At 45.1% G+C, this 26,651-nt stretch overlaps 1 protein-coding gene across 1 annotated transcript in view; it reads right to left on the reverse strand.

Moving 5' to 3' along the window:
* The window catches only part of znf385a (zinc finger protein 385A), a 55,398-nt gene extending 34,862 nt beyond the window's left edge, over positions 1-20,536 (reverse strand). Inside the window, exon 1 of the mRNA XM_035160035.2 lies at positions 19,813-20,536. Within this exon, the coding sequence (XP_035015926.1) occupies positions 19,813-19,822 (10 nt within the window). The 5' untranslated portion in view covers positions 19,823-20,536. The remainder of the gene's footprint in view (positions 1-19,812) is intronic.
* Between the last annotated feature and the right edge of the window lie 6,115 nt (positions 20,537-26,651).

Below are 26,651 nucleotides of genomic sequence, written 5' to 3' on the forward strand. Positions count from 1 at the left end.
GCACACTCGCACACTGACAGACACACACACACAAGCGCACACATCTAGTGGTCTGATCTCTGCTGTGACCTTACTAATTCGTTCTGTAGATATGCTGTAGCGCTCCAATCGGCTCTGCAAAGCTAAATCCTTTGGCTGCGTAATTTTTCTTTTGATTTTACGTAGGAACTGTATTATCTATCCATCAAAGGGCAATAAAGGTGGGCTGGTAAAATGATCCAGGTGTATTTCTTCCCTGACTGATATCCTGGTTGTCTCTGGTTCCACCTTAAATCAATATCTGATAAAGATAGTGATGACACTTTGGGAGAGAAGCCATACGTCTGGCTTCATGTTGGAACCTGCACCAACACATTCAGGACAGGTTGAATAGATTTAATGAAAATATTATGAATTTGGTCTCCTTACATTCCGATGTGATATTTATCACTGCAGCACCTTTTGTGATGAGAGCAAACGATGTAATTACGTTTAAACTGTACCGCAGGCACATAATCATTTCACAGTGCAAGGATCAGCGAGTGTGCAGCCTGTGTGTGTGTGTGTGTGTGTGTGTGTGTGTGTGTGTGTGTGTGTGTGTGTGTGTGTGTGTGTGTGTGGTGACGCAGAGTGTTGGTGCTGTTTTGAGGTCAGTAATGACAGACAAATAGCTGTCAGGGCTAATGGATGAGGACAGCCAGGAATGATGGGAACACAGAGAGAACAGTGCAGCACAGCTCGATGCAGGCCAACTGTACAGACACGGCACGCAGCGCGGCCACAGTGTTCACACAGAGAGAGGGTCACAATGAGCGCATAAAACAAACACACAAATATGAGCAAACACACACCCCTGTGTGGTTACCCTTGTCAGGGCACAGGCTCACATTCATTCCCCTTTCGCACTAATCCTAACCCACATGGTCAGACAGCTAACCCTGTTTTATGTAACTTTAATCCCAGTATAAACGTGGACCTTTTACCAAAAAATGTAACCCTTGAAAATCTAATACTCACTGCTGTTAAAGATAGAATATGTAACAAATCTTCATTAAAATGTCTACAAATAGACCTATGATATATTTATGTAAATGTTTCCTACAATGTTCAAACCAACCGATTTTAGGCAGGAGTCGTTTTCAGACATGACCTGCGGATAAAGTCCGGAGAATTGGGTCCGGACTTCACCCGTGGTTTGTCTTTCACACATGCACAATGCAGCGAGGTTTTTCATTACAGATGTGTTCACAACAGCAACAAATCCTCCACGTTATTCAAGCCAGAGGTGGTGCAGCCGGGTGCAGCAGGCAGAGGCAGGAATTAATTCGTATTAATTCCACTGCAGAGATCACGTGGTTTTACAACACACAGATAGTCAGCTCTTATCACCACAAATTCTTTTGACATCTTCGTCTGTGTCTTCTACGACAACGTTTTTTCACCTTGAGATATTTGGGATTTGTTCTTTTAGTTTTCTTTTCATTCTTGCATCTGTCGTGTGTAGGAAGCATCATCAACGCCCCCTCCCCGCTCTCACTAGTACATTTGCGTTCAAACATGCTCTTTCTCCAGAGAAAGTGCGGAGAATCTCCGGAGTTCAGTGCATATCTGAAGAAGATTATGGGACAAGAAATGGTGGTGAAGACAACAACTCCCATTATCCCACGCTGCTTCGTGATGTCATAAAACTAGATCTTTTGTATTGACTGAGCGACCCCTAGATGCCGAAGTTACATATTGTACGTTTAAAAACGTAGCTCTGAAAAGTTTCATCGGATGTTTCACAGACGACCAGTGTTGTAGAAAACTAGTATGAAACCTTTCTGTGGACATTAGATACTTGGCTCTGACTCTCTACACACACATTTTGAATATGTGAATTGAAGCTGACAGTATCCGGTGCCGTCCTCACCTGTCTAGCCTACAGGTGACAGGTTTGGAGCTTCAAAGACAGATCTTTGGTGCAGTATAGTGTTTATTTCCAGATTTTGATATGTTGTGATCAGCTTACTATTATGTAAAGTCCAGCAGTTTCAGGGATCACACCTTAATAATATGGGAATAACCTGCTTGACTCACTGAATCATCCAGCAGCAAAAAACACAAAAAGGTTCACAGCAGATTCCAAATTAATCTCTTCCAACAGCCCCATCCTCTTTTAAATTCCCTGCTGCCTGCTCTCTTTCTTTCTCAGGTTTCTGTCTTTTTATGTATTTTTCTTTTGTAATGAACGCTCCTCCCTTGGCTGACGGCCAGTCAGGTTTGTAAGATGATCAGAGAGTTTGTTCAACGGAGATGTGTCTGAATGTCCCTGCATGGCTGAGGGCGCAGTCTGAGTCAGTGATGGATGTACTGTTGGAATGCTATGGAGGAGGAACACGAGCAGTGTACCTTGTGGTGTCTGCTGAAAGACACTGATCCACTGCAGTGGGGGGAGATTAGACATGCAGCACTGGTAGAAAGGAGAGAGGAGACGCTGTCTGTATATCAGTGCACAGGTGAAGAGGCAGAAAGAGATGGAGAGAGAAAACCAGAAAAAGAGGGAGAGACAGGGGGAAAAAGGACAAGGTGACATTCTGAGCCAAAGAAGGCAGCACACCGTAACATGTATCCTCTCCCCCTCTCCCCCTCTCCCCCTCTCCCCCATCTCCACCTGTCCTCCGCCTGTTCAGAACCGCTCCTACTTGTTCCTTGCCGCCCAGCCCCCACACCCAAACCCACATGTCTCTCCCATCTCCTCCCCTTCTTCCCTTGTTCGAGGCAGCGGTCACAGGTGGAACAATAGCCAGGACTTTATTCCCATGCACCTCCCAGAATCCTGCGCCCTCAGGTATGGAATTCTATCACTCAGCCACAAACCGGTGGATCAACCCAAATACACTTCGGAGGAGAGCAACAATGGCGCCAGATTCTCTATGAGATTATACCACAAGCCCGAAGGCTGAAGAGAACAGGAGAAGGCATGATGGGCTGGCAAAGGGTGGATGTGGAGATTAGAAAAAAAAACACTGAGCTGTTTGAAGAACATCAACCATAATATACCCCTGCCCTGTGTTTGCCAGTCCATTTCATTTCTTCCAGTCCCCAGGGAGGGTAGAGGGCAAAATGCTATCAGCCAAATAGAGTGGGGGGAGGATACTGTGGTTGACGACCCCTGCTTTCATTGCAGCCCTGCAGTGTTTTGTCTTTGAATATGGAGTAGCCTAACAAACGGGCATGTCCTCTAACACAGTGCTCTCCGTTCATCCTTGGCCAGTCTAACCACAGCCCAATCTCTTTAAGTGCTGGGGGGTGAGGGGGGGTCTCCTCTGTAATGTCACTTGGCAGTGGTGTGACCACAAATGACACTTTTGTTAAAATCAGCATCCATCATCTCCCCCCTATAAAGAACTGCAGGCAGCTCAGGAGGTTTGCTAATATCAGGATGAGCCGCCAAGGATTTTATGGCGGTTAATACAAGAACTTATTTTTAAAAGAATGCTGGAGACTTTTTGAGTCAAACACACACTAAAGTCCCCCATGGATGCAGATTCCCCCGGCAAAGCTCATTATATGACAGAGGGAAACCTCCTTGAAACAGACCTGAGCTCATTTGTCAAAACACATGAGCAACGCAATCCCTCTGTTGTCTCGTACACTGAAGTTAAATTGAGAACAAGCTTTACGTGTTTTCGCACCTCCTCCCGCACCTTCTGCTCAGCTGAGGCATATTCAGCATATTTCTTTCCACGGTAGTCAGGTGATGCATTATTCAGCGAGTACCGGCTTGATCTCGGTTGTGATAAATCTCTACGTCTGTGGGCATGTGGACATAAACCCCCGCACCAACTCACAAACAAACTTCCGCTCTCCGGTGTTGATTCACGGCGAATAAAGAGGAACTGAGCGTCCATGAATCACACCTCCACGGAGAGACCTCAAACAAAGCGTACGGTGGATGAAAGGAGCTCGGGCTTTTGAACGACTCTCCAAAGCGGCACGGTAATGAGAGTAATGAGGATATCAGATGCTGAATGTGGTGCAATATGCTTGTTAAATGTGACAGCTGAATTACATCAGATGTTCATCCCTGTGAATCAAAACCCCGCTGAAGCCAATATGATGTCCTGTGGCTAAACATTTCCTCGGCTCACACTGACATTTAAGAAGGCCCCCCCCACGCCATCGTCGTAGACATGTTCAGACTCATTGCGTAACTTACAACAGGGGCAGCATGGACCTCCGCAAATCCGTTCAGACCCTTTTTTTCCCCTCTCAATTCCTCCTACTTCAGTAACATGAAACACTAGATCACTGTGGTGCTATTGCAAATAAGTACTAAACTTCAAATTCAACATTTTGGGAAATGCATTAATTTGCTTTCTGGCTGTTAGATGTCAAGAATGATACAATTTTTCAATATCTCTGTTAAGCAAAAGATTCGCTGAGTTATGCAAACGGCAGAAAATCCCCCCTGACTTGCTCACTACAGCTGCTCGCAGACATGGAGAGAAGAAACGGACATATTCCTGAAATTTTCCAGAGGGAACACATGTCTGAGTCAGTTGCTCCAGACATTATCCGTTACTTTTACTGCCAGCCCCAAGTAAAATGTCTGGAAAGTTACCAAGTGAGCCCAGGTGAGAATACAGCAGGAAAAATGTTAATAGACACGTGCTATACACCAAGAAGACGCCAACGAAGATGTGAGAGAGAGAGAGAGAGAGAGAGAGAGAGACAGAGAGAGAGAGAGAAGGTTGAGGGACAGAACAGAGGGAGAACGATTAACAAAAACCTGAGACAGAGTGCTGACTTGACATAATCTATTTTTGTTTTGTCAAATGATTGAAGGAGTCTGCACCCTCACACACTCGACCTGTTCCTCCACCTCCTCCTGCGCCTCCCTCACACTCACCAACCCCCCCCCCCCAATGCCACATTCTGGCATTTTTTCTGAAGATCAGAGGGAGGACGGAAGGACGGGAGGAAGAGAGGGATGATGGTCCAGTGGTGTTTTCTGAGAGAGCAGAGTCAGGGAGCGAGTTCAACGCCACGGTTTAGGTGCTGCTCGCCTCTGTGGCCAGGGCCTCATTGTTATTATTATTTATTTTTTAATGAGCAGCGCTGCCCTCCCCTCTGCCATACAAAGGCCTGATTGAATCTGGCGTTCCATTAGCATGTTAAAGAGGCCCGGCTTCATCTGTGAGCCGCTGACTGACAGTGGATATCATCTCTGTAATTGCTCTGTATACTGGAGCCAGAGCCAACTAGAGAGAGAGGGGACGCACACACACACACACACGCACACTCACACACAGAAAGAGAGAGAAGGACTGTGAAGGAAGGGGGGAGTTGAAGAAGGATGAGAAGGGAGGGATTAGAATTTTAAAGAGGGGGGGATGCAGAAAAGAGGGGGAGACTTGATGAGAGGAGCTGGAGGATCGAGCTTCATCTCAATTTGGTACGGTTGGGACCCCATGCAGAGAGCTGGGAATAGTCTGTTTGAATATGGGTTTTTTTAAAGTTACACTCACAGCGCGTGACACTTATCAAAGCAGAGACAGTGGCGGTGTTTCATAACAGAAGCCCTGCATGTACGAGGCTGTTACACAAGGAAATCCTGCCGCACAGATTCTACATCTTTTATCGCGAAACTCTCAGAAAACCACATACGAGACGGTGTCGTGTGACATTGTTGAGCAGACACGGTCAAGCACCGACGGGACATGACCCCTGTACCTGACACCTGTATGTGACACATTCTCCTCTCTGTCAGCTCTGCACCACATCTCACCCTGTGTCCTCTGCTCCTCGCCCTGCCGCTGTATACAGATTGTTTTGGCTTGTTCCCTCTCTCTCTCTCTCTCTCTCTCTCTCTCTCTCTCTCTCTCTCTCTCTCTCTCTCTCTCTCTCTCTCTCTCTCTCTCTCTCTCTTTCCTCTGTTTTTGTTCTCACTCTATTCTCCCCAACTCTTTCGCATCTACTTCCTCATCCCCTGCATCACTGAGCACCACTCCTCCTCCTCCTCCTCTCCTTCCATCGCCCTTGCTCTTCCCTCTCTCTGTTCCCTTTGCCTCTCCCTCTCTCTCTCTCTTTCTCTCTCTCTCTCTCTCTCTTTCCTTCTTTCTGAGTGCCCCTCTCTTTCTCTGCAGTAAATGGTAATTGAACAAACAGTGTGGCGGAGGAGAGCTGCAGAAAAGATGGTTATCCTAACTCCACATGCCATGCATCCGAAATTAGCCCCCTCCCTCTCTCTTCCTCTCCGTCTCTCTCTCTCTCTCGCTCTCTTGCACCCCCACCGCTCTCTCCCCTCCTCTGCTCGGCTGTGACAGTGACAGTGTGACATGTGTACAGTCCCACAGCATCATCACCCTCATGTATTAATATTGGAGGACAGCGCAGTGTTGGCGCGGTGAGTGTGTGCGGAGGTGTGTGCAGATGTGCAGCGCCAGCACATGTCCAATCCTGGTGAGACCTGGTGACAACAAAGGATGACAAGCTCACAGAAGTGCTCTTATCCCAAATCTGCACAACGTTGCACACAGGAACTCTCAAGAGCGTCAACAAGCCACACGTAATCCTAACTCATTGTGTTACATTTGCTACTGTTTGTCCCATCGTTATATAATGTGATCGGTGCTGCGTGAACTTTCTAGATATGTCTGCCTGTATGAAGGTGTTTTCACTTTTTGACAACAAAAAAAACAACACAAATTGGGGCTTTCATATCACAAACGACAATCCACAAAGCACATTATGCTACAAGGTCTAATTTAAAAAGACTGGATAGATGTACTAATGACATTATTAATGTAATAGGTTAACGTGTTCAGGTTTAACTGTGAAACAAAGCATCCATCAACTACAGGAGGCTATAGTCGCTGAGCTTTATTGGTCTATGAATTTTCTTTTTTAAACAAAAACAGTAAGTGTTCCTGGCCTGAGTTATTTCCGGCTATTTCTAAACTAATCTGCTGGAGTAGCTCTCTTGTATGAATGTGTGGATTTATGTTATTTTGGGTCGTCTCACACTCATAAAGCTCAGACAAGCTAACAATTAACTTCCTTCCTTTGCTCCTTTCCAGTGGAAAATGCTGCAGTGGGGCGGAGCGCAGAATACAAGCTTTGTAAAAGTAAACGTGGATTTCTAAGTGTAATTTAGTTTTAAAGACATACAGTGGCCAAGTGCTAAATCTGCTTCACCCGCAGTAAATCTAAGGAACCGTATAGTGCCAGTCACCAACAAGAGAAATGCTCTGAAAATTATCTTATTCAATGAAAGAAGAAGAGCATTTATTAAGTCAGACATTTACTGTACATTTTTTCAAAAAACAGCAACTGTTTAACCTCACAAAGAATATTTGGGACCCCATATGGGAATGAGCGTTTTTAACTTTTAGTATTATCCATTAATTTCATCCACATGTATGTTTTATACAGCTCGTTTTTCCTTTTACTATATGTTGTATTTTTCCATATTTCCATATTTCAGCTTTAATTTTGCCACAAAAACTGGTGGAATGTCTAGAAAATGGTTTGTAATTAAACAACAATTTTCTTGTGCATCTAGAAATGTCTCTATCAGGGGAAATTTGGGGTTTAGTATCTTGCCAATGCACCTCGCCTCACAAAATGGGGGAAACTGTCTTAAAAACTGGAAAGTGCAAAATCATCTTCATAAACAATAATGACCTCACTCTTCATAATGACCATAATGTTTTCACATCAGGTGTAAAAGCCACATGGCAACACATTATTTCATGGTCACTTCTGTCACTTCAGATTATGCACTTTTTTAAAAACAGGTCTATTAAAATTCACTCAAATATCTTCAGGATAACCCCCCCCCCCATCCCACGACCACACATCTGCCCTGTCCCCTTTCCCCCACCTTCATGTGTGCCTCCATTTAACATCAAAAAATTAAAAAGCACAAACTGAGGGGCTCTTGACTCAGACGCAGAGCACCTGAACACAATGTACCCTGCAAATGCACACACACACACACACATTCATGAACACATGCACACACACACACACATCACAGTCCCCCTCCCTACCCTCCAGGCGCTGCTTGCTCCACTAACACACCATGAAATCTCCAACACTCACAATACATTTACATGACATTACTGCTGAAGTGCTATAAAATTGGTGCCTGAATAGCTACTGCTGAGATGCATTGTTTGTGTGTGTGTGTGTGAGTGTGCGTGTGTGGGTGTATACATGTGAGAGCAAAGCACAACAGGAGTTTCAGCAGCCATTTACATTATGCTGATTGTCAAAAACACAATTTTACAAATGGTCTGTAAAATGGAGAATATCAGCGTTTGTGGGAAAATGAACTCCACATGTGCGTATGGGTCTATTGTCTGCCGGTAATGATCTCCTGTGGTCTCCTGTGAGCTGCTATGGGATTAGAATGGTAATCATGGAGCATGTTGACACACACTGTTAGTCAGATTGATGTGTTTGTTTGAGTGCTGTACAGACACACAGCTTTACACACCGGCTGTCTGCATTAGCCACTTTCTAACTAATCGGCGCGTTAATGGCTTTCCCCAACAATGTTGTGCATACGCAATGTTTTATTCAAATGCTCGCCGGGTCCATCTGCAAAGTGTTGAAATCTATCACTGTTACTTTCCCTTACGCAAATGCTCTGTCCAAATCAATGTAGCAGTGTCTGAAGAGGTAGTTTATCACCAGCAATTATCCTCCAAGTAATACCCTCCCTTGTCTGTCTTGGACCAAGCAAATGGGACAAGTCAGAATTTCAGATCCAATGAATATTGATGCAATCCCTCAGGCCAATGCTGACATATGTATATATGTGTGTGTGTGTGTGTGTGTGTGTGCATGTTTGTGAATGTGTCAAAAGTGGATCAGCTGCGACACTGGTTTATATCTGCAACAATACAAACAGCCACAGGAAAAAACGCAGACTGCAGTGTTCGCTTCCATCTCACCCCTCCCTGTTTGCCCAGTTGCTTCTATTCTGAAACACTTGACATGTGTAAATCAAAGGCTGCAACTGTTATTGTTGGAGCTATTTTAGATTTGACCACAGCTATGGCAAGGATGTCTTAATGTCTCGGATATAATTTATATTCCCGGCCTTACTTGTGGAGGGAACTCTTATTCTGGGTACGCTAGCACTCAAAGCCAAATCAGCATAAGCATCGTGGCAGCAACTTAAAGTGTCTCCCCTCAGCAGCGAGGATGAAGTCTGCATATGCAGTTTGCAGGCTTTTACAAGTCTGTGTGCATGCGTGCTTTTAGCCACTGTCACTGTGGTGTCACTGTGGTGTCAGTGGCCTCACGCCACCGACAAACAGCTCACCCACACAGTCTGGTGCGCTGCTAAAAGGACAGACAGATGTGACGCTACAGTGCCGATGACAACAAACCGTTATGTTGCCTTTCCCGTTCCTGACTGCGTGTTGCACGTCCCACGCGCCCCTTTTACTCTCATCCCTCTTTTCCTCTCTCCTGCTATCAGAGTCTCAGACTGCGGCAGCACGGGGCAGTGAGATGGAAAATACAGTGATTGTTTCTGACGAAAATAGAGGGGGCTCAGTGAGATGGAGATGCTAAAAGAGAGACGGAGAAAGAGAGAGAGGGAGTCAAAGGATGACAGAGCAAGGGGGAGAAGCTACGGAGGAACGGCAGGGAGGGAGAGACGGAGCATTTGAGGAGACCATTTTGAGGTCACTGTGTGGCAATGCAGACCCAAGGGAGGAACATCTCCACCGAGAAGCCCTTAAATTGTGTGCATTTGACGGAGGGAGTAAAAGAAAGAAAAAGGAGGGAGAGAGAAAGACGGAGAGAGGGAGAGAGAGTGGTGGACTGTACCATAAAGAGTCTTACCTTGTTCTGCACCATGCACACACAGCACCCCAGCTGTCATCCAGCTTTGCTCTCTTTCTCCATCAGAGCCGGTGGGGACATGCATCATTCATGAGCGGGGACTTATTTGGCTGCGTCATCTACTCACACAACTGTCAATAACTTTTTCTGCCTCTGGTCTCACCGTTACTTCAGGCAGCAGGGTGCACTGGATGCACACAGCCATCATTGAAAAAATAGCAAACAGCATCTTTCTCCAAGACAAACAGCGAACCGCAGGATATGGTTTAATGGCCAACGATGGGACTTTCACTGATAAATATTTTACACCAAAAGTTGCAGTTATACACAGGTTTTCTCAACACGGATTCACCCGCTTAAAGTGATTGGCTCCTTTCCCACTGCCTCTCGCCCGGTTGGTCATGTTTGACGTCACAAATGCGGCAATAATTGAGGAGCGCTCTCGCCTCGCTGTCTTGCCAAATTTGCGTGTTCACCTGGGTGTCACGTTTTCATCACTGCTGATCTGAGCCGGAGTCGATAAAAACCTGAGTCTACTGCAGAGTCATTTAACCTGGGAGTAAATGCCAATTGTATCCATTCCAATTGCAGATAAAAGCCAGAAATGAGTCAGTATTAGTTGTTTTTTTGATTTGCTTTACTCCATTAGATCCTGCAGTACATGAAATGATAGATATAAAGATGTTTCAAGTCCAACCTTGTTCGAATGATATTAAAAAATGGGAATCACTAAAGAAGATTAAATGAATGTGTTTCTTTTTTTTAAAACAGCCTTTAGGAAAAGAAGAGTTAAATATTCATTATGGCAGTTGCACGAGAAAGAGAATCACATGCAGACGTGCAGAGAACTGCCGTGTCCTGCCCCCGTGTCCAGCCTGTCCTCTTCCCTGAGTGCCTGTGTCGCAGGCTGCTGTGAGGCTGCCTGCTGTGAAGGTCACCCTCCCTGCAGCTATGGATTACACAGGCGCGCACAGTCAGGCAGAATACGATACTGCCCTTCAGGGGAGGTCTGAGGCTCAGGATGGCAGCGATGAGGCCTCTGGACCCCATCGGGACCAGCCTTTAACATATAGCCTTAGTCTTTCTATCCATAGACAACAAAGAGACAAACAGTTTGCTTCAGCAGTGTGTCCATGGCTTCTGTGTATGGTCACCACCAAGGTGTGTGAACAGGAGCCCTCGGGTATCAGAGAAGCACTGATGGGCCGACAACAGTCACAACGCTCCCAGCAGGAACAAGAGGGAATTTAATCCTGTGGTCTTCATCAGGTGATATCAAAGAGCCTTCAAAAGAGCATTCATCACTCTGTTTTTCGAGCCTGAATTCAAAGACGGGGGCTGGCCCCTTTTATCCTGCAAAATGGTGCAATGAGGGTCAGTTTTCCTTTGAACAGGACCAGAGTCATTTGACAGTAGATCTCTCTGGAGTCATGCCAATGATTAAAGGTTGCAAGAGGCAAATATATAAATGCATATATATACATTACACACAGATATACTTGGCAGATCATGTTGTCCTTCACTGCCTCGGCTCTCCCTGCTGTGACCTTAATTTGTTCTGTCTTGAGTATGAGTGCCCACCGGGCTGCTGATGCACCTCAAGGGAACAAACTGACAGGATCTGTGAGCATGATGTAGATGCAGATTTAAACATATGCGGGACAAAAACAGAGATAGAATGAGATGAGAAGAGGAGGGTAAAGAGTGAGGCAAAGACAAAGGCACAAATAGAGAGTCGGTGTGCATGTGGTGTGAGTGTGAGATTCTCAGGTGAGCTGCAGTGACAGGTGACAGGAAGGCGAGAGACCAGGGCTGAAAGCACTGGATTCACGGCCACCAGTAAAAGCAAAGGAACACAAGCTGTCTCCCTGCCGGCTAATCCTTTAATGAAGATTTGTGGCAGTGGCTGGCTGGTGATTATTGCCGCAGCACAGAGACAAAAAACATCTTCGGTGCTACTGTATCAATCCCTCACATCCCTCACATTTACACAAGCTATTATATATATATGAGAAGATTTAGGGTGGAGGCCGAAACACTGCTGTGATCATATATATGTGCTCGTTACTGCTGTGCTTTGACACGCTGTCAAAATCCTGATGCTAAATTAATAAGCAAACCAATTACAAGCCCAATCATTAACCAACATTATTCAGTTGTGAAGAAAACAATGTGAAGTCGCTTCGTCCTGTCTCGTCCGGGCCATTTGCACCGATCCTGACTGTGCTAATTAAATGGAAATGCTTGTTTCCATCCTTCCTCTCTGCGTATCCATGTGTTACATTTCATCAGTGTGCTCTTGAACCACGTTAACAGCCCCTGTGTTAGCTGAGAGCTGTGCTGAGCATATAAGAAGGAGTATATTCATCCGTGTATCCGATAACAGACGCTGCACGGAGAAGCTGTCAGCAGGAGATTTGAGATTGGAGAATTCAGTCCTGGTTAACATCCAATGCTTTAATTTTTATCCACCAATTATAAGAAAATAAATCAAATAAATGTGTTGATCTTAAAAAGAAATCAAGGTTCTAAATGTGACACCAGCCACAAGGTAGAGACTTAGTAACATACTTTAAACGGATGACCTCAGATACCACATTACCCCTGTGTCCCTTACAGCCTTCTAATCCGCACCTCTGGCAGCTCACCCTCCTGATCCTCCCTTTCTCCTCCCCCGCACTGCCCCTAGGCAGGGGCAGGGTGCTGTGGTGCAGGTCCTGGCAGAGCCCCTTCTCCTCCCCACCCTCTCTTCCTCTCTGAGGGGTAGGGCCGCTTGTTCAGGGAAGAACCTGTGTGGAGACAGGTGTGCATACCAGACGCCTGTACTAAGCCCTGCGCCACGCGGATCCCGTAACTACCTGCTAGGGAGAGAGCTCCCCGGCTCTCATCCAACACAGAACTAAAGCATTTCCAAAGAGATCTCTTACAGTCGCCGTCAATGGGCAACATGCCACAAGGGGCAGGTCTGACCTCAGCCTACTGCCGCCTTTTTAATCACCCTGCACTTTCTGCGTCTCATCAGCCGTTACAGAAACCATTAAAACACTCACATGGCTGAGTATATTTTGATGGCTGGGGGAAGGCGTCGAGGCTGGAGATTTAAGCTATTTTGAGCTGTTCATGTAACTTTAAGGATTAAATGCAAGCTCAAGGCTTCTTGGAAGCAAAAGCACTATTGCTTGAGTCTGTGTGCCTGGCTAACCCTGTGCTAGTAAAGCCCGAGCTGCTTGGGTGGATGAGGTCACGGAGTGAGGAGACGTCCTTGTGGCTATAAGTGAAGTTCACACAGGGCTGTAGGATGACATGCCCGACAGTGTGTCAGATACACTGCTCACAATTCCCCTCTGCATGAGTCAGATGATACACAGAGACTACAGTTCAATGCATCCAGTCAGTAAGGAAGCATAAATTTCTCCCCATAGGCCGGCTTGAAACGAAAAATCGTCTCCCCCCGCTCACCACATATTTAGTCTTCCTCATCTCGCCGTTTGCTCATTTCCTCCCCGACTTTATCCCTTCAACGCTCCCTTAAGTCTCTCTCCTCCTACACTATTCACTCAGCCCCGCTCTCCCATTCTTTGGTTGCTTCATCAACTTCCTCCTCCTCTTCCTCCACCTCCTCCTCCTCCTCCTTCCCTTCAGCTTTCTCCTCTACAGCCATGCCCCTATGAATTGACCTTGCTGCATCTCAAGGAGAATTGATTTCTCTTTTGGTCTTTGTGTGAAACCCTATCTCAACTGCACTCAGAGGAATTTCCTCTCCCCCCAGAGCTGGACGGAGGTAATTCTCTTTCATGAGGACACTTTTCACTCCATTTTATGTCTGCCTTTCTCTCTCTCTCTCTCTCTCTCCCCCTCCTCTGCTACCGATCTTCTCCACCGAGCACACAGAAATAGAGCAGACATGATTAATGCAACATCCATCGCCGCCAAACGTTAGTTTTGCTCAACCTTTTTATGCTTGGCTGCTGTTCGGGAAATTGTTAGTGAAGCACCTCTCACCACTGTTACTGAATTATCACATTAGTTCATCGATGAAATTGTTTTTACAATTTTTCGATGAGCGTGAATGTCAAAGAGAAAACACAAAGACTGGATCCGGCATTAATTGTATTTCATATGTGAAAACAGAGGGAGATGACATCCCTCTTTTCTGAACACTGTAGCAGCAGAGGGCTGTGTTTGATTTAGAAAATCTTAAATGCAATTGACCTTTTAAAAGTAGCCAAGCATGGTCATTATGAAGCTATGTTTCTCCATTATAGTATAGCTGCACTTGTATGACACGTACAACACCAGCCCGATCAATATATTGGTTGCCAATAATGTCAGCCGCCATATCGCTAAGATGTGCAATGATGTTTACAAGTACATGAAAAAATTGTTTTTCTTGATTCAAGTTCTAGATATTCTGTTGTCATTGGCTATTTGTGTTTTCTTTGTCCATAGTTATTTATAATAAGGTTTTATTCTTATATAATTCTTAATTACAGACCAGATTTGTAAAATATATATACATCAATCAATATATCTGAAAGATCTGTCAGGTTCTGATACACATTATGTCAGTATGCATTGTCGGGCTCTGGTTGAAATTGAGTCCCCAAATTTCCTTAACAGAATAAGTGTGCGATTGTTATATCATTATGATAACAGCAAAAATAATAACCTTTATTTGTATTTAAACAGAATACTGAGACATTCAGTCCTAACTATCTCAAGATGAGGAGTAAAAGGAGGCTGTGGACACGTAACTGCATTGCTAATAATCAAGCAAAGATCAAAAGTTCGGCATGAACATCAAAATAATATGTAATTGCCAATCAACATATCAATAGGTTCGGGCTTTGAGTAAAAGTGTAGTTAAACAAAGACTTACAAAAGAAAAGGAGATGGAAAATAAATAATCTACATGATAAAGGCAACAGTGGCACTTTGTAAACCCCAGAGAGCTGCAGTGTGAAGAATCATCTGTGCCTCTTTCCACTTTGTGATCAGAGCGACTGTTGAAGCATACAAAACATTTTCCAGGCTTCAACTCCCAGGTGTCTTGTAGCCCCAGGACTCCCAGTAAGAAGACAGCCAGGCTTCCTTGGTGAATGCACTAATGTGACACCATAATCACGCACAGGTGCTGTTTGCGCTTCACGGAGCAACAGCACCGAGCTGCTGGCGGTGGCAGGTGCCGGCGCTGGTGAGCGTGTAAACTTTAGCCCACATTTTTTATGTATATGCATTCACCGCAGAGCTGCATCATGGTTACATTCAGTGTGTGTTCTGAGTAAAAAAGTGAAAAGTGAAAAGGCCTCATCACTCAAATTCACAAATTGAAACCGTGCGTACTCTTGTGTCGCTGTGGCCTTTGCTTTTAATGAATGGTCATTGACAGAGGGCACTGCAGTGACGCCAGTGAAGCAGTGGGAGTAAGAGGAACAGACACCTCCACCTCCCTCCCTTCTGCAGTGCTACACACACTGATCGCCCACACACACACACACACACACACACACACACACACACACACACACACACACACACACACACACACACACACACACACACACACACACACACACACACACACGCACGCACGCATGCACGCACGCACGCACAACTACACAGATGCAGTCACAGACACAATGGGTTGTCTTCCCACCAGTCCAATAACAGGCCTATTTATTAGAGTCTCTTACAAATAATATTGACAACCTGCTGACATAGAGTCACTCCAGCATAAACAAATGGAGCAATAGAGAAGAGCAGGGGAGGGGAGGAAGCAAAGGAGAAGAGACCTGTTATAGTGGCTTTTTGACTGAGGACTGATTTTTCTGCAAACCATGAGTGAGACAGATGTAGAGAAAGACAAGAAAAGAGAAAGAGAGCAGCCACTTCTTCTTCTTCTACCCATCCACATACATAAATCCACACATGCACAGACACAGTATACAGAGTCCCATTAATCTTGGATCTTAGGTTACTCCGGAGATATGAGTCCTATTCTAATTATGATTGTGGGAATAAGTCTTATCAATGAGCCCCTTGCCACATGGAGGAGGTACTGAAAGCTGAGCTGGGTCAAGTGTAGAGAACCAGCTCATCTACACTGAGTCACTGCCAGAAAAACATATTCCCCTTGAAGAGAAACAGGATATTCAGCAAAACAATGTGGTGAAATATGAAGCCAGTGTCCCACTTGTTGGGAAAATGTAAAGCATGCACATTAAAGTGAGGGTTGGTAATCCTGGGAAAGCTAGAAGGAACAGGCTACACTGATACATCCCACCCGTCCCGACTGCCCTCGTGACATAGCTACGCTCTGAAAACACATGAGCGCGAACTGACTGACAGCTGCTAGAAGAAGACTTTTCTGTGACCTGCTCGCTAACTTCTGGCTGTCTTCTCTGCTAGGCATGCAGGTCAGCTAGTGACAGACCGGTACACCAGCAAATCATTTCATTTTGTCCAAATTAGATGATTGGTCGTGTTTATTACAGTCCTGCGTGGGCCAGGACAACTTTATGTAACGATGATTATTGGTACGTGAAGAGGTTTTCAACAAACAATCGCCTATAAAAGTGTTTCAGAAACTACCTACTAACTCCATTTTTAAGTTCTAACCTACATAACAGAACATCCAACTGAGATCACAGAGTGATTAATCATTCAAAGGTTAACTTAGGACTGTTGATGTCTTGGTATTTCCAAAGCATCGGAAAGAAGCAATGCATATGACTGTTTAGCATGTTTCACTGCAGAATCCTCCAGTTTAAGCTGCAATGAGGCGTTCCAGTTATATCTTGGATATGCAAAGAAGCCTAAAGGGACTCAGTGTACTATGCATACCAAATATCTGGCTCATTAAGAAGTTATAATTACTGTGTCAGTTTGACATAAACCAAAAGAGCAAGGCGGTCACAGAGAAAATGGAGGGGGGGAAAAACTGCTGATCTGCGCAAAGACATATTCTAAGGTGTTTGTTCGAGCTGACCTCTAGAGCCAGGTGAGCGTGTGCAGGCAGTCACAGGGAGGGGGGGGACGGAGAAGAGCTCGGTGAATGGAATGAGCAATAGCTATGCAGACAGGTCAACTGAGAGACACACTTTATGAAGACAGATGAGGCCGGAGTGGGCCCGCAAACACAAAGACAAAGAGACAGAGAGACCGCGTGGCCCTGAGCTGTGGAGGTCATCGCTGACTCAAACAGACAGGTCAGATGAGCCGCAGAACAACATTATAACATGAACCAGTTGTGACTGAAGCTTCGCAAAACACATTGAGATGGAGCTAACAGAATGGAGTGTCCCACGGACGCTCGTCAGACAATCATCATGCAGCATTTTGGGTGACAGCGAGACGACATTACTACAGGAGCTCCCCTCCGGGCGTCAGCGAGCTGGAAGCGGAGTCTTTTTTTTGTCACTCAACATGGCGGCTGGCCACAATGACGCCACAGTGTATCGAGAGGTTCTACACCTACAGGAGCCCAGTGATCATGTTCTCTATCAGCTCACCATTGTTCCGCTTTGCTCTGTTCTCTGTCCAGATGACACACACTCACAGTTAAATAGGCAAACACACACACACAACAGCAGCAGCAGCCCCGTACCCCCAACTTGGTGCAGAGCCCATGTCAGGCAGAGCAAAGCTGGCTGCCCGCGGCTTTGTGTAGAGCACTCTGTACAGCACAACCACACCATGCCATTATCAGCATCAGGACTGTCATCACTATCACAGTGGCCAAAGACCTCTGCCAGGGCCACGGATTGCAGACACAGCTAGTTATCATGGATTTGTGAATACAATATCAAGGACGGAGCCGCATGAGGAACGGGTGTTTGCTCAAGGTCAAACAAAACAACGGATAGGAAACGACTATTAGCCACACAGACACAGCTAGTGATGCATTCGGTGAATGCTGGCAGAAGCACGCCATTCATATTACACGGGCTTTACATTTTTTTTAATGACATATATATCGCCATTTGTCAGAGATACGATATCACAACCTTGCAGATTTATATCAGCGAGGTGAATCAGTAAATTTGCTGATTGGAGGTCCAGATCAGCAAGCGCCAGAATTGTAAAGGTCATTACAATGTCATTACCCTTTTCAGGGGGAAGAAACCAGAAATGTCAAATCGCTCAGCTGCCACATCATCATGCAAATAGAGCAGAATGTTATAGACTGGAAAAAAACTCAATTTTCAGACAGAAATAATAGAAGATACCTATCTGACTGACAACTTAATAATAAGGAGGAGCCAGTGTCAGCTTTTTAAGCTGTGTGTGCGTGGAGAAAAGATTTCCTCACACCATTAGAAGTGACTAAAAACATATGGATTTGGCATTTCTGAGCTACAGCTACATTATCGCTGTTTAAACACCACTCAGGCTGCTGTAAATGTCTGCCGTGCAGTGCAGCTACACTGACAGCAGAGGCTGAAAACATGATACTGCACAACACAAGTCACATTCCATGTTTTATTACTCCCGCCACAATTGAAATAGACCCAGTGTAATAACTACCCTACACTCAAACCATTGCTCCGATGAGCGAGTTTACCCAATGTTTGTTACCGCGCTACAGCTGCAGCTCAGGGTTAAAGCCGCCACTAACATGTCCTGACCAAAAATCATTTACGAGAGCTTCTACCATCTGCGAGCTGATCAAGACAGTGCTTGCCTAAATGTTAACTGGGGCTGAAGCGAGGAAACAGTTTTTACTTTTGACCGGCCGCATTACCTGGAAATGTAACCCAGGCACAAACACAATCACAGACAGAAATGAAACAAAGGATAAACTGGAGAAAGTGCAAAAGTTCCTCTGTCGCTGTTCAGCATGAACTTTGATAACTTGCTTCGAGCCTTTCGCTCACGGGAGTTTCTTCAACACGTCAAACTCACACACCTCTGACAACATGACTCCCTATAATCATTAGAGATGTCTGCCTGAAAAACATGCCTGCCGGGAGAGCAGAGGAGCCGGAGCAGCGCCGGAATCAGCCCAGGCATGCGTTAAAACAAAGTGGCCTCTCGCCAAGCCCATAACACATACACACTTTAAACAAATGCACGCACGGTAGCCACACACAAGTCTCCGGGGCACATTACACGAATTAGAAGACTTTCACAGGCTGACACACACACAACGCGTTGCTTGGTGAGCATACACACACACACACACACACACACACACACAGACACACACGTTGTTGCTATCGTATCCATACATCCAGGATCAGTCATTTCACTAGGCATAGATGCGAAGCTCCCGTCGTCTGTGTGAATTTACAGGCTGACTTTGTAGAGACCACACAGAATCCCCTCTCTCTCAGACATGGCCAATATGAGAGCGGAATACTAAAGAAGAAAGCGCCGGCTGACTCAGAACAGCGCAACCCTGTAGAATAACTCAAAGCTGTACAGTGCAGCGAGCAGAGGACCGAATCTTTTTGTTTTTCTTAACAATAGGACACTTTTGTGATGACCTGTTTGCTCATCGCCGATTAGGATGGATAGAGGAGAAGTGTGCATGGAAACTGGGTGTCAATTCCCTAAAGAAAGGCATATGTGCGTGATTAAGTCCATATCAAGTGCTTGTACACATCTGCATTCCAATGGTTACCAATACGTTGGTGTGAAGCCATATTTGTCACTCCAGCTCTACCAGCAGGATGGGAGAATGGTGGAGCCTGGTCATGTGACCAAACAGCCCATAATGATACAGTCCACTTTGACCTTCCCTGTCATCGCTCACACCTGCCCCATCAATGGCACACTATTACAGCAATTACACCCACTAACCATGATTTAAGGGTTCATCCCAGACGGCGCTCAATAGTGACGGATGTCTGTGTGGCATGGAAACCAAGCAGTGCACACCAGTAATGAAGAGGTGCTGCTGGTCGAGAATAAGGACGAGTGAACCGAGAGAACACGACCTTTAAAAAGTTCCGTCCACCCAATATAAAAGCCACAACTCACCTAAAATCATGCTGTGTGTTGCCCTTGGTGTCCCTGGGTTGACAAGAGATCCCTCACTGCCCCTGTCTCTCCTGCTTTTTCCAAGGGAGAACGGCTCCAAATTCTCTTTTCAGAGTTCCTCTCTCCCCACTCTCCAAAAAGAGGCAACTCAGAGAGGCAGCACTGGATGTGAGGAGAGACTGCTGCTGCTGCTGCTGCTGCTGCACATGTCCTCCCTAGCGCCTGTCCTCTCCAGGTGAAAAGCTCAGTTTCTGTGTGTGGGTGAGGGAGAGAGACAGAGAGAGCGAGTGTGTGTATGTGTGTGTGTATGTGGAGGAGTGGGGGGGGGGTCCAAAGCTTCTGCAGTTGTGGCTCAGGTAAAGCCTGAGGACAGTATGGAGGGGGTGAGAAGCACAGGGTAGTGAGAGAGAGAGAGAGAGAGAGAGAGAGAGAGAGGGAGAGAGGGAGAAGTAGGGAGTCAGAGAGAGGAGGGGGAGCCTAAAGTGTGACAGCCAATCGCAGGGGGCGGCTACACAGCCAATATCTTCTTCTCCACAGCAGCCAGGAGGAATTGCAGGGGTCTCCAGCAAACAGCTGACATGCAGTTTCCCTCAGATGTATCATCTCACTGGGAGCTTCAGAGGGAAGGTCTTCAGTGCTCTGTCAAGTCGGCGCCTGCTTTGCTCTCTCTAGTAAAACACACACACACTCACTTTCTCACCCTGGCTCTCTCTCTCTCTCTCTCTTTCTCTCTCTCCCTCTCCCTGCTCCTTGTTTTTGGGGTTGGGTATAACCTAAAGGCACCTTACATGCCTCTGCTCCGATTGGTGGCAGCCTCGACCAATGGGAGCAGCAGCAAACACTTGTCATCATGCAGAGTGGAAGTCATGAAGGAGAGACAGAGCTTGACTGAAAAATGCCGATTCCCCCACAATTCTCCTCACCCTCCTTCCCCTGATTGTCAGAGCTGTTTATTGCATTTTGTTGTCTGCCACGCCGCCCCCTCGCTGTCCTTTGACTCCATGTGTATGTGGACTTGTTAAAGGATTAACCTTTTATCTGTGTGGCTCTGTCTCTCCCTCCATCTCCTAACCTGCCCAGGCAAGGTTACACATTTTATCAGCCTCTGTGTTCGTCAAAGGGATGGAATTTAGACTGTGATTGGAGCGGGGAGTGTGTGTGTGTGTGTGTGTGTGTGTGTGTGTGTGTGTGTGTGTGTGTGTGTGTGTGTGTGTGTGTGTGTGTGTTGGGGGGGGATGGCAAGCAAGAGAGTAGAGATGAAATAGAAAGCGACAGAGCAGAGGAAGCAGGAGAAGGAGGGGCAGAGATTAAACTAAATACAAACTGACAGAGGGATGAAGAGACGTGGAGTGACAAGAAGAGACAACCGGGAGGATGGAATACAGAGCTGCACACAGACACAGGAGAGGAAGGTCTGTGGGAGAATTTAACTGTTGACCACAGCAATGCGGTCACTAATTGAAGAGGGGGCTTCGCAGCCAGCTTCTCATGGTCCACTTCCTTCACGCCGAGAAGCCACTCAAACAACGTCTGCTGACATGTCCAAGAGCCACTCTCTGCTTCTCTCTCTTGTCCCCCTGTAAAGAGGAATCACAGGGAAGCTACAGAGCGCGAGGAAGAGAGCGAGTGAGAGACCTTTTGAAAATCACACAGCCACAATGTTACTGAGAAGCTCGGCGCTTAAGAGAAGGCTTAACAAAGCTGTCAAAAAATTAATCCCCTTGGGCAGGCATGCTTGCAAACACACAGATACAAACACGTGAGCCTAGGGCTATGGGGGGGAGAACGCCGCCTGATGTTCACAGTACCTCCTCTTGTCCTGCTCTCTCCTTCTCTTTTCTATCTCTACTCCACCCCCACCCCCACCCCCTTCTCACGCTCTCAGGCTGAGGCAGTGAGTCACAGGGTGTTGGAGTGAATACTAAGGAGGCTGGCTGACACCTCCAGTACCTCTCTGCACAGCAGCTCGGTTGCACACATTTAATCCATTGTATGTAAACACTGGCAGACTTAGGGGTCCATAAACACCCACGCAAGTTCCTACAGATTGTACGTTTGGGCCACAACAAAAAAATCCACTGATGAAAAGCTGCTGGTATTATAGAGCATATGGCAGCTCTTAGCTACAGTGAGGTGCACAAAAATCATCCTACAGTCACAACCACCAACCAAGATCAAAAAGAGAGAAGTAGTTTGTCGTATGTCATATATAATAAAACTAAGATGGATGTGGAAGATGTGGGCCAAACCTCTTCCAACACAAAAGGACAAACAGGCAGATTAGAAAAGGAATTCAACCCAGTGAGTCCTTGGATCAAACACACATCATGTCTGCAGTTTTTAAAAATGGGACACATAGCATAGTACAAAAGTCATCAGCAATGCATGCCAGTCCTTCAATGTGCATGTGTGTGTGTGTGTGTGTTTGTGTGTCAGCAAAAGAGCTGAGATAGGGTTTCCTCATTAGTTGTGTTGGTATCAATAATTCAGAGCCGGTCCTTGTTGGCGTTCAATGGGCCGAGTGCTAATGTGCTGTCGGGCCAACGGGGGCCCAGGGCCCAGCGCCACTTTAATGGGTGTCATGATGAGAGGGTGGAATCGGAGCAGGGGGATCCTGTATCATCCGTATAGGAAAGAAGAAGGAGGGATGAGAGCCCAGAGGAGAGGCGGCAAGGCCACCAGAGGGGACGGCAGATGTCACTTTTGGACAGGTATGTGAACTGAGGGGCGATGAGGAGAAACAGGAGGAAGTGAGAGGGAGGAGGGAAGGAAATTGGATGTTTAGGTTCCTTTGTTTGCCACTGAGGATGATGGGCTGACCTCTGTTACCTCCATGGGGAGGTTTTACTGGGCAAATCTTAAGGGGGAATATTTTAAATGAATAATGGCATTATTTCATTTGCCATCCACTTTAATTGCTAGAGGTACTTCACTTACAAATGGCACTTTAAAAGCAACAGAAAAAAATAGAATACAAGGTGAAGCTTTATCTTGCAGGTCCATAATTTCAAAATAATTTCCAAGGAAAGGTTTTAGGGAATGTGTAATCCAGGACCTACTATAAGTAAAGAAGTTCCCCAGTCAAATGCTTCTTTTATTATAATATATATATGTTTATATGTATGCCGGTTGCTTTTCTAATTTTGCATATTCAGCTAACCTGCAGTCCTTTGACCAAAAACTAAAGTAAATAAACTGGAGGTTAATCACTGTTTCTTTTTTCCATTCAAAACTATCAGCTTACATCATTACTTTTATAGTTTTTAAGAAATCACTAGGATAGTATCCAGACGTGAAGGACACGTAAAGTAAAGTGCTGACAGTTTTTCAGTAATAACAACACAAAAAGATTTTTTGGGACAACAGATGATACATAAGAGAAAGAGATGGAGTCAGACAGGTTCAGTTGGGGTGATGTGTTCTTCATCTAAGCAATACCGAATGCAATGCCTCTGAGGGGAAACTGAGTCACAAAGCATTGTCTAAAAGTAAATAGGAGTTTTATTTCCTTTAATTCCTGTGGATGCAATTTCGAAAATGTTGTTTCTCGCAAGGTTATTATATTTTTTTATTGAAGTTTCTGTTTTGTCGTAGTGTTTTGTCCAATTCTTTATTTTGTTTTGCACATCAGGGCCACCATTTAGGATGAGGACAAAGTTGGTGAGCTCCCATAATGTAGTTAAAGGTTCAGTGTGTAGAATTTAGTGACATCTAGTGGTGAAGTTGCATTTTGCAGCTGAATACCCCTCACCTCACCCTCCCCTTCCAAACATGAGAGAGAGTGGAAACCTTCAGTTGTCATAAAAACTCAAAAGGTGTTTAGTTTGTCCAGTTTGGGCTACTGTAAAAAACATGGCGCCCTGCGTAGAGAGGACCCGCTCCCTGTGTAAATATGAAGTATTTAAATATAAAGGGCTCATTCTAGGGTAAAGAAAACAACATTCGTACAATTTAGATGAAACACACTAGTGACAACATCACTAGGATTATTTTATATTCAATTTCTGCCAACAGATCCCTTTCACCTAAATCTTACACACTGGACCTTTAATACAATTGTCCACCCACACACACAAACACAAAAGCTGCACAGTGATTATTGGTTGATCTATGCTGCCCTCTACTGGAGCAAGCGTGTCAACACAAGATTATTATTCCTCATAAGTGAACATTAAAAATCTCTTGAAGCATTCCAGTTTGAGTGACTCTGTAACTACATGGGAAGTTCCGTAATGAAAAATTTATAAAACGAGAGGCTATAATGTTCCCAGAGCCATGTCAGCACACGCATGGGTAAATAAGGGAACCAGAGAGACGTGAGGCAGCTGGTGTGGTATTAATGGCCTGTCAGAATGAATCAGAAACGCCTTACTCAAGCAGGAAGCTGTGTAGTCGACACAACAAAGTTGACAAAGCTGCCGTTGCCAATATTGTTACTGGAAATGTTTTTATCTGCAGAATTGCGAATTAGACAAAGTGCACACGGCCCGAGTGCAGCAGGTCAAATGTGAAGGGACATGTAAAGACGATGCACAGTAATAGTCTGTGAGGGTTTATCACACCTGAGGGAGCGAGCACATCAGATGCCACCAATCATATAATGCTATAATCTGTCTTTTTCATCCAGTCCTGCAGGGAGGGAAACACACGTTAAATCTACACTCAGTGAAAAATGCCAGACAGACTCTAACTCACGTCGCTTCAGCAGCTCAAAGGCAAGTGTCAGAATGCAGCTTTGGTTGATCATAAATTCTGCTCATATTTCATTTCGTGGTCCATGGCCTGCAGGAGTTTCTAGAAATCTTCTTCTAGAGTCTGCATGCATTATGTAATGAAAAGGATTTGTCTTGATACGGAGTCCGCACCGAGGTCACGTATCATTCTTTGGGTGTGTCCTGGCACCGTGGTGGTGAATTTAGAGACTGCCTTCGAAGGTCAAAGGTGAGGGGGCCAGGCAACTGTCAGGCAGCATACTTGTTCCTCCTCTCACAACGTGGCAAAGCATTTACTGGAGCTTATTAGACTATCAAATATGATTCAAATATACTGTGTTACTTGAAGGAGAGTTAGAATGGCCCTGAGTAGAGTGCAAACGTTAAAATAGTCCCCTTGTGAAACCACATTTAAACTCACTAAATACAGACTTTTATTTGGAACCAAAATGAATACACTCATAAATACCAGTCCCCTATGCCTGATTTTTCAATGTTAAAAAAAGTGGGGGAAAAGAAATGTCCTAGTCCCTTCAATTGTTTTTGCGTAACCTTGCTCGCTAAACAAATAAACCAACAAGCAAACGGACAGGGGTGAAAATATATACAATCCTTGGTGAAGCTAATAATCAATACTATATGAAATAATGACACACATCCCATTTCCTGGCTTCATTAAGAACATGCACGTAGCGCAGAAGTCAACCAAGTACGAACAGAAAGACCTTTGCATTCCCCTTGAACCTGCCTGAGCCTGCAAGTCTGACGGTTCAGCATATCAGTTCGCAAATGTGAGGGATAATCATCTCACTAAATTTAGACTATTGATCAGGCGAGGATATGTGCAGGAAATGTGACCAAGCTGAACAGTATATATCCTGTGCATTGGTTGTTCCCGAGGAAAGACTTGACAAAATGAGGATACCCACAGGCCTTTGGTGTTTTTAACTGCTTTGTTGCTTAGAAGAGGCTAAGGACACTCAGAAACAGAGAGAGAGAGAGAGAGAGAGAGAGAGAGAGAGAGAGAGAGAGAGAGAGAGAGAGAGAGAGAGAGAGGAGAACAGAAGTCGATTTTCCTATAAAATACCTAAGATACAATATAAAAAGATAAATATATTTGTTCTGAGATTTACCTGCCACTTACTTTACCTGTTTTTCTTACTATCCAGAAGAGCTTACTCACACTGTTAATCAGACAGAGCTTTAACATGTAATTGCTTGTTGTAAATAATGACAAGAAATCAAGGAGGACATTTTTCTTTATGGTAATATAAAATATTTTCTTTTCCAGATTCTGAGTATTTTTCTCCTTAAGTGTCAGCAGCCAGTATTTTGATTACCTCCACCAGAGAGACAATGTCTGTTTGTTTGTAAGAAAGATTATTAAAAAATCACCGGATAGGTTACCATGACATTTGGTGGAAGGATGTGGTTTGGTTCAGGGAAAACCCCATTTTATTGTGTTGCGGATCCAGATCTCAGGACAGATCAACGATTTTATTTTTTTCACTTTGTTTAACTTTGCGAGACAAGGGCATTCCTTAAAAGTGTCCTTGATTTCTTATATAGAATAAGTAACGGATCACGATAAAAAGAAATCAGACACATTAAAGGGACTGATATTTATGAGTGTGTGAAATTTGGTGCAGATCCAAATAAAAATAAAGATCTAGTGATTTCAAAAGTGGTTTTGTAAGGGAGACTGTTGGGCCTTAGCAAAGGTTCTACTGAGTGCCATTCTAGTTTCATGTGTTTACATTCATGCTTGGGCAACACAGTTTTCGAGCTACACAGTTTTCGAGCCAAACTGAATTTGAGGAGAGATACAGACGATAATTAGGATTTGTGTGTCTGTGAGGAGTGTGTACTCAGGTGGGTGTGCCGGTCCTGTGAATCCACGCCTCCTACAGAGACGGAGAATGTCGATGTTGACTGTCACATTCTCACACATGCCTGACATTTTTACACCAGCACTGGAGGAGAGGACGTCTTCTTTCCAACGGCACTGAAATCACACACCGAGCTCTAAAATTGAAGCATTGCTTCAGTAATTTCTGTTGTGCTGCGACTACTAGACTAAATACTTTAGGCTGACACGTGGCAAGTTGTCATTACATTATGATGTGT

The sequence above is a fragment of the Hippoglossus stenolepis genome, chromosome 6 (assembly GCF_022539355.2).
Source record: "Hippoglossus stenolepis isolate QCI-W04-F060 chromosome 6, HSTE1.2, whole genome shotgun sequence".
In the NCBI taxonomy this organism is placed as follows: domain Eukaryota; kingdom Metazoa; phylum Chordata; class Actinopteri; order Pleuronectiformes; family Pleuronectidae; genus Hippoglossus; species Hippoglossus stenolepis.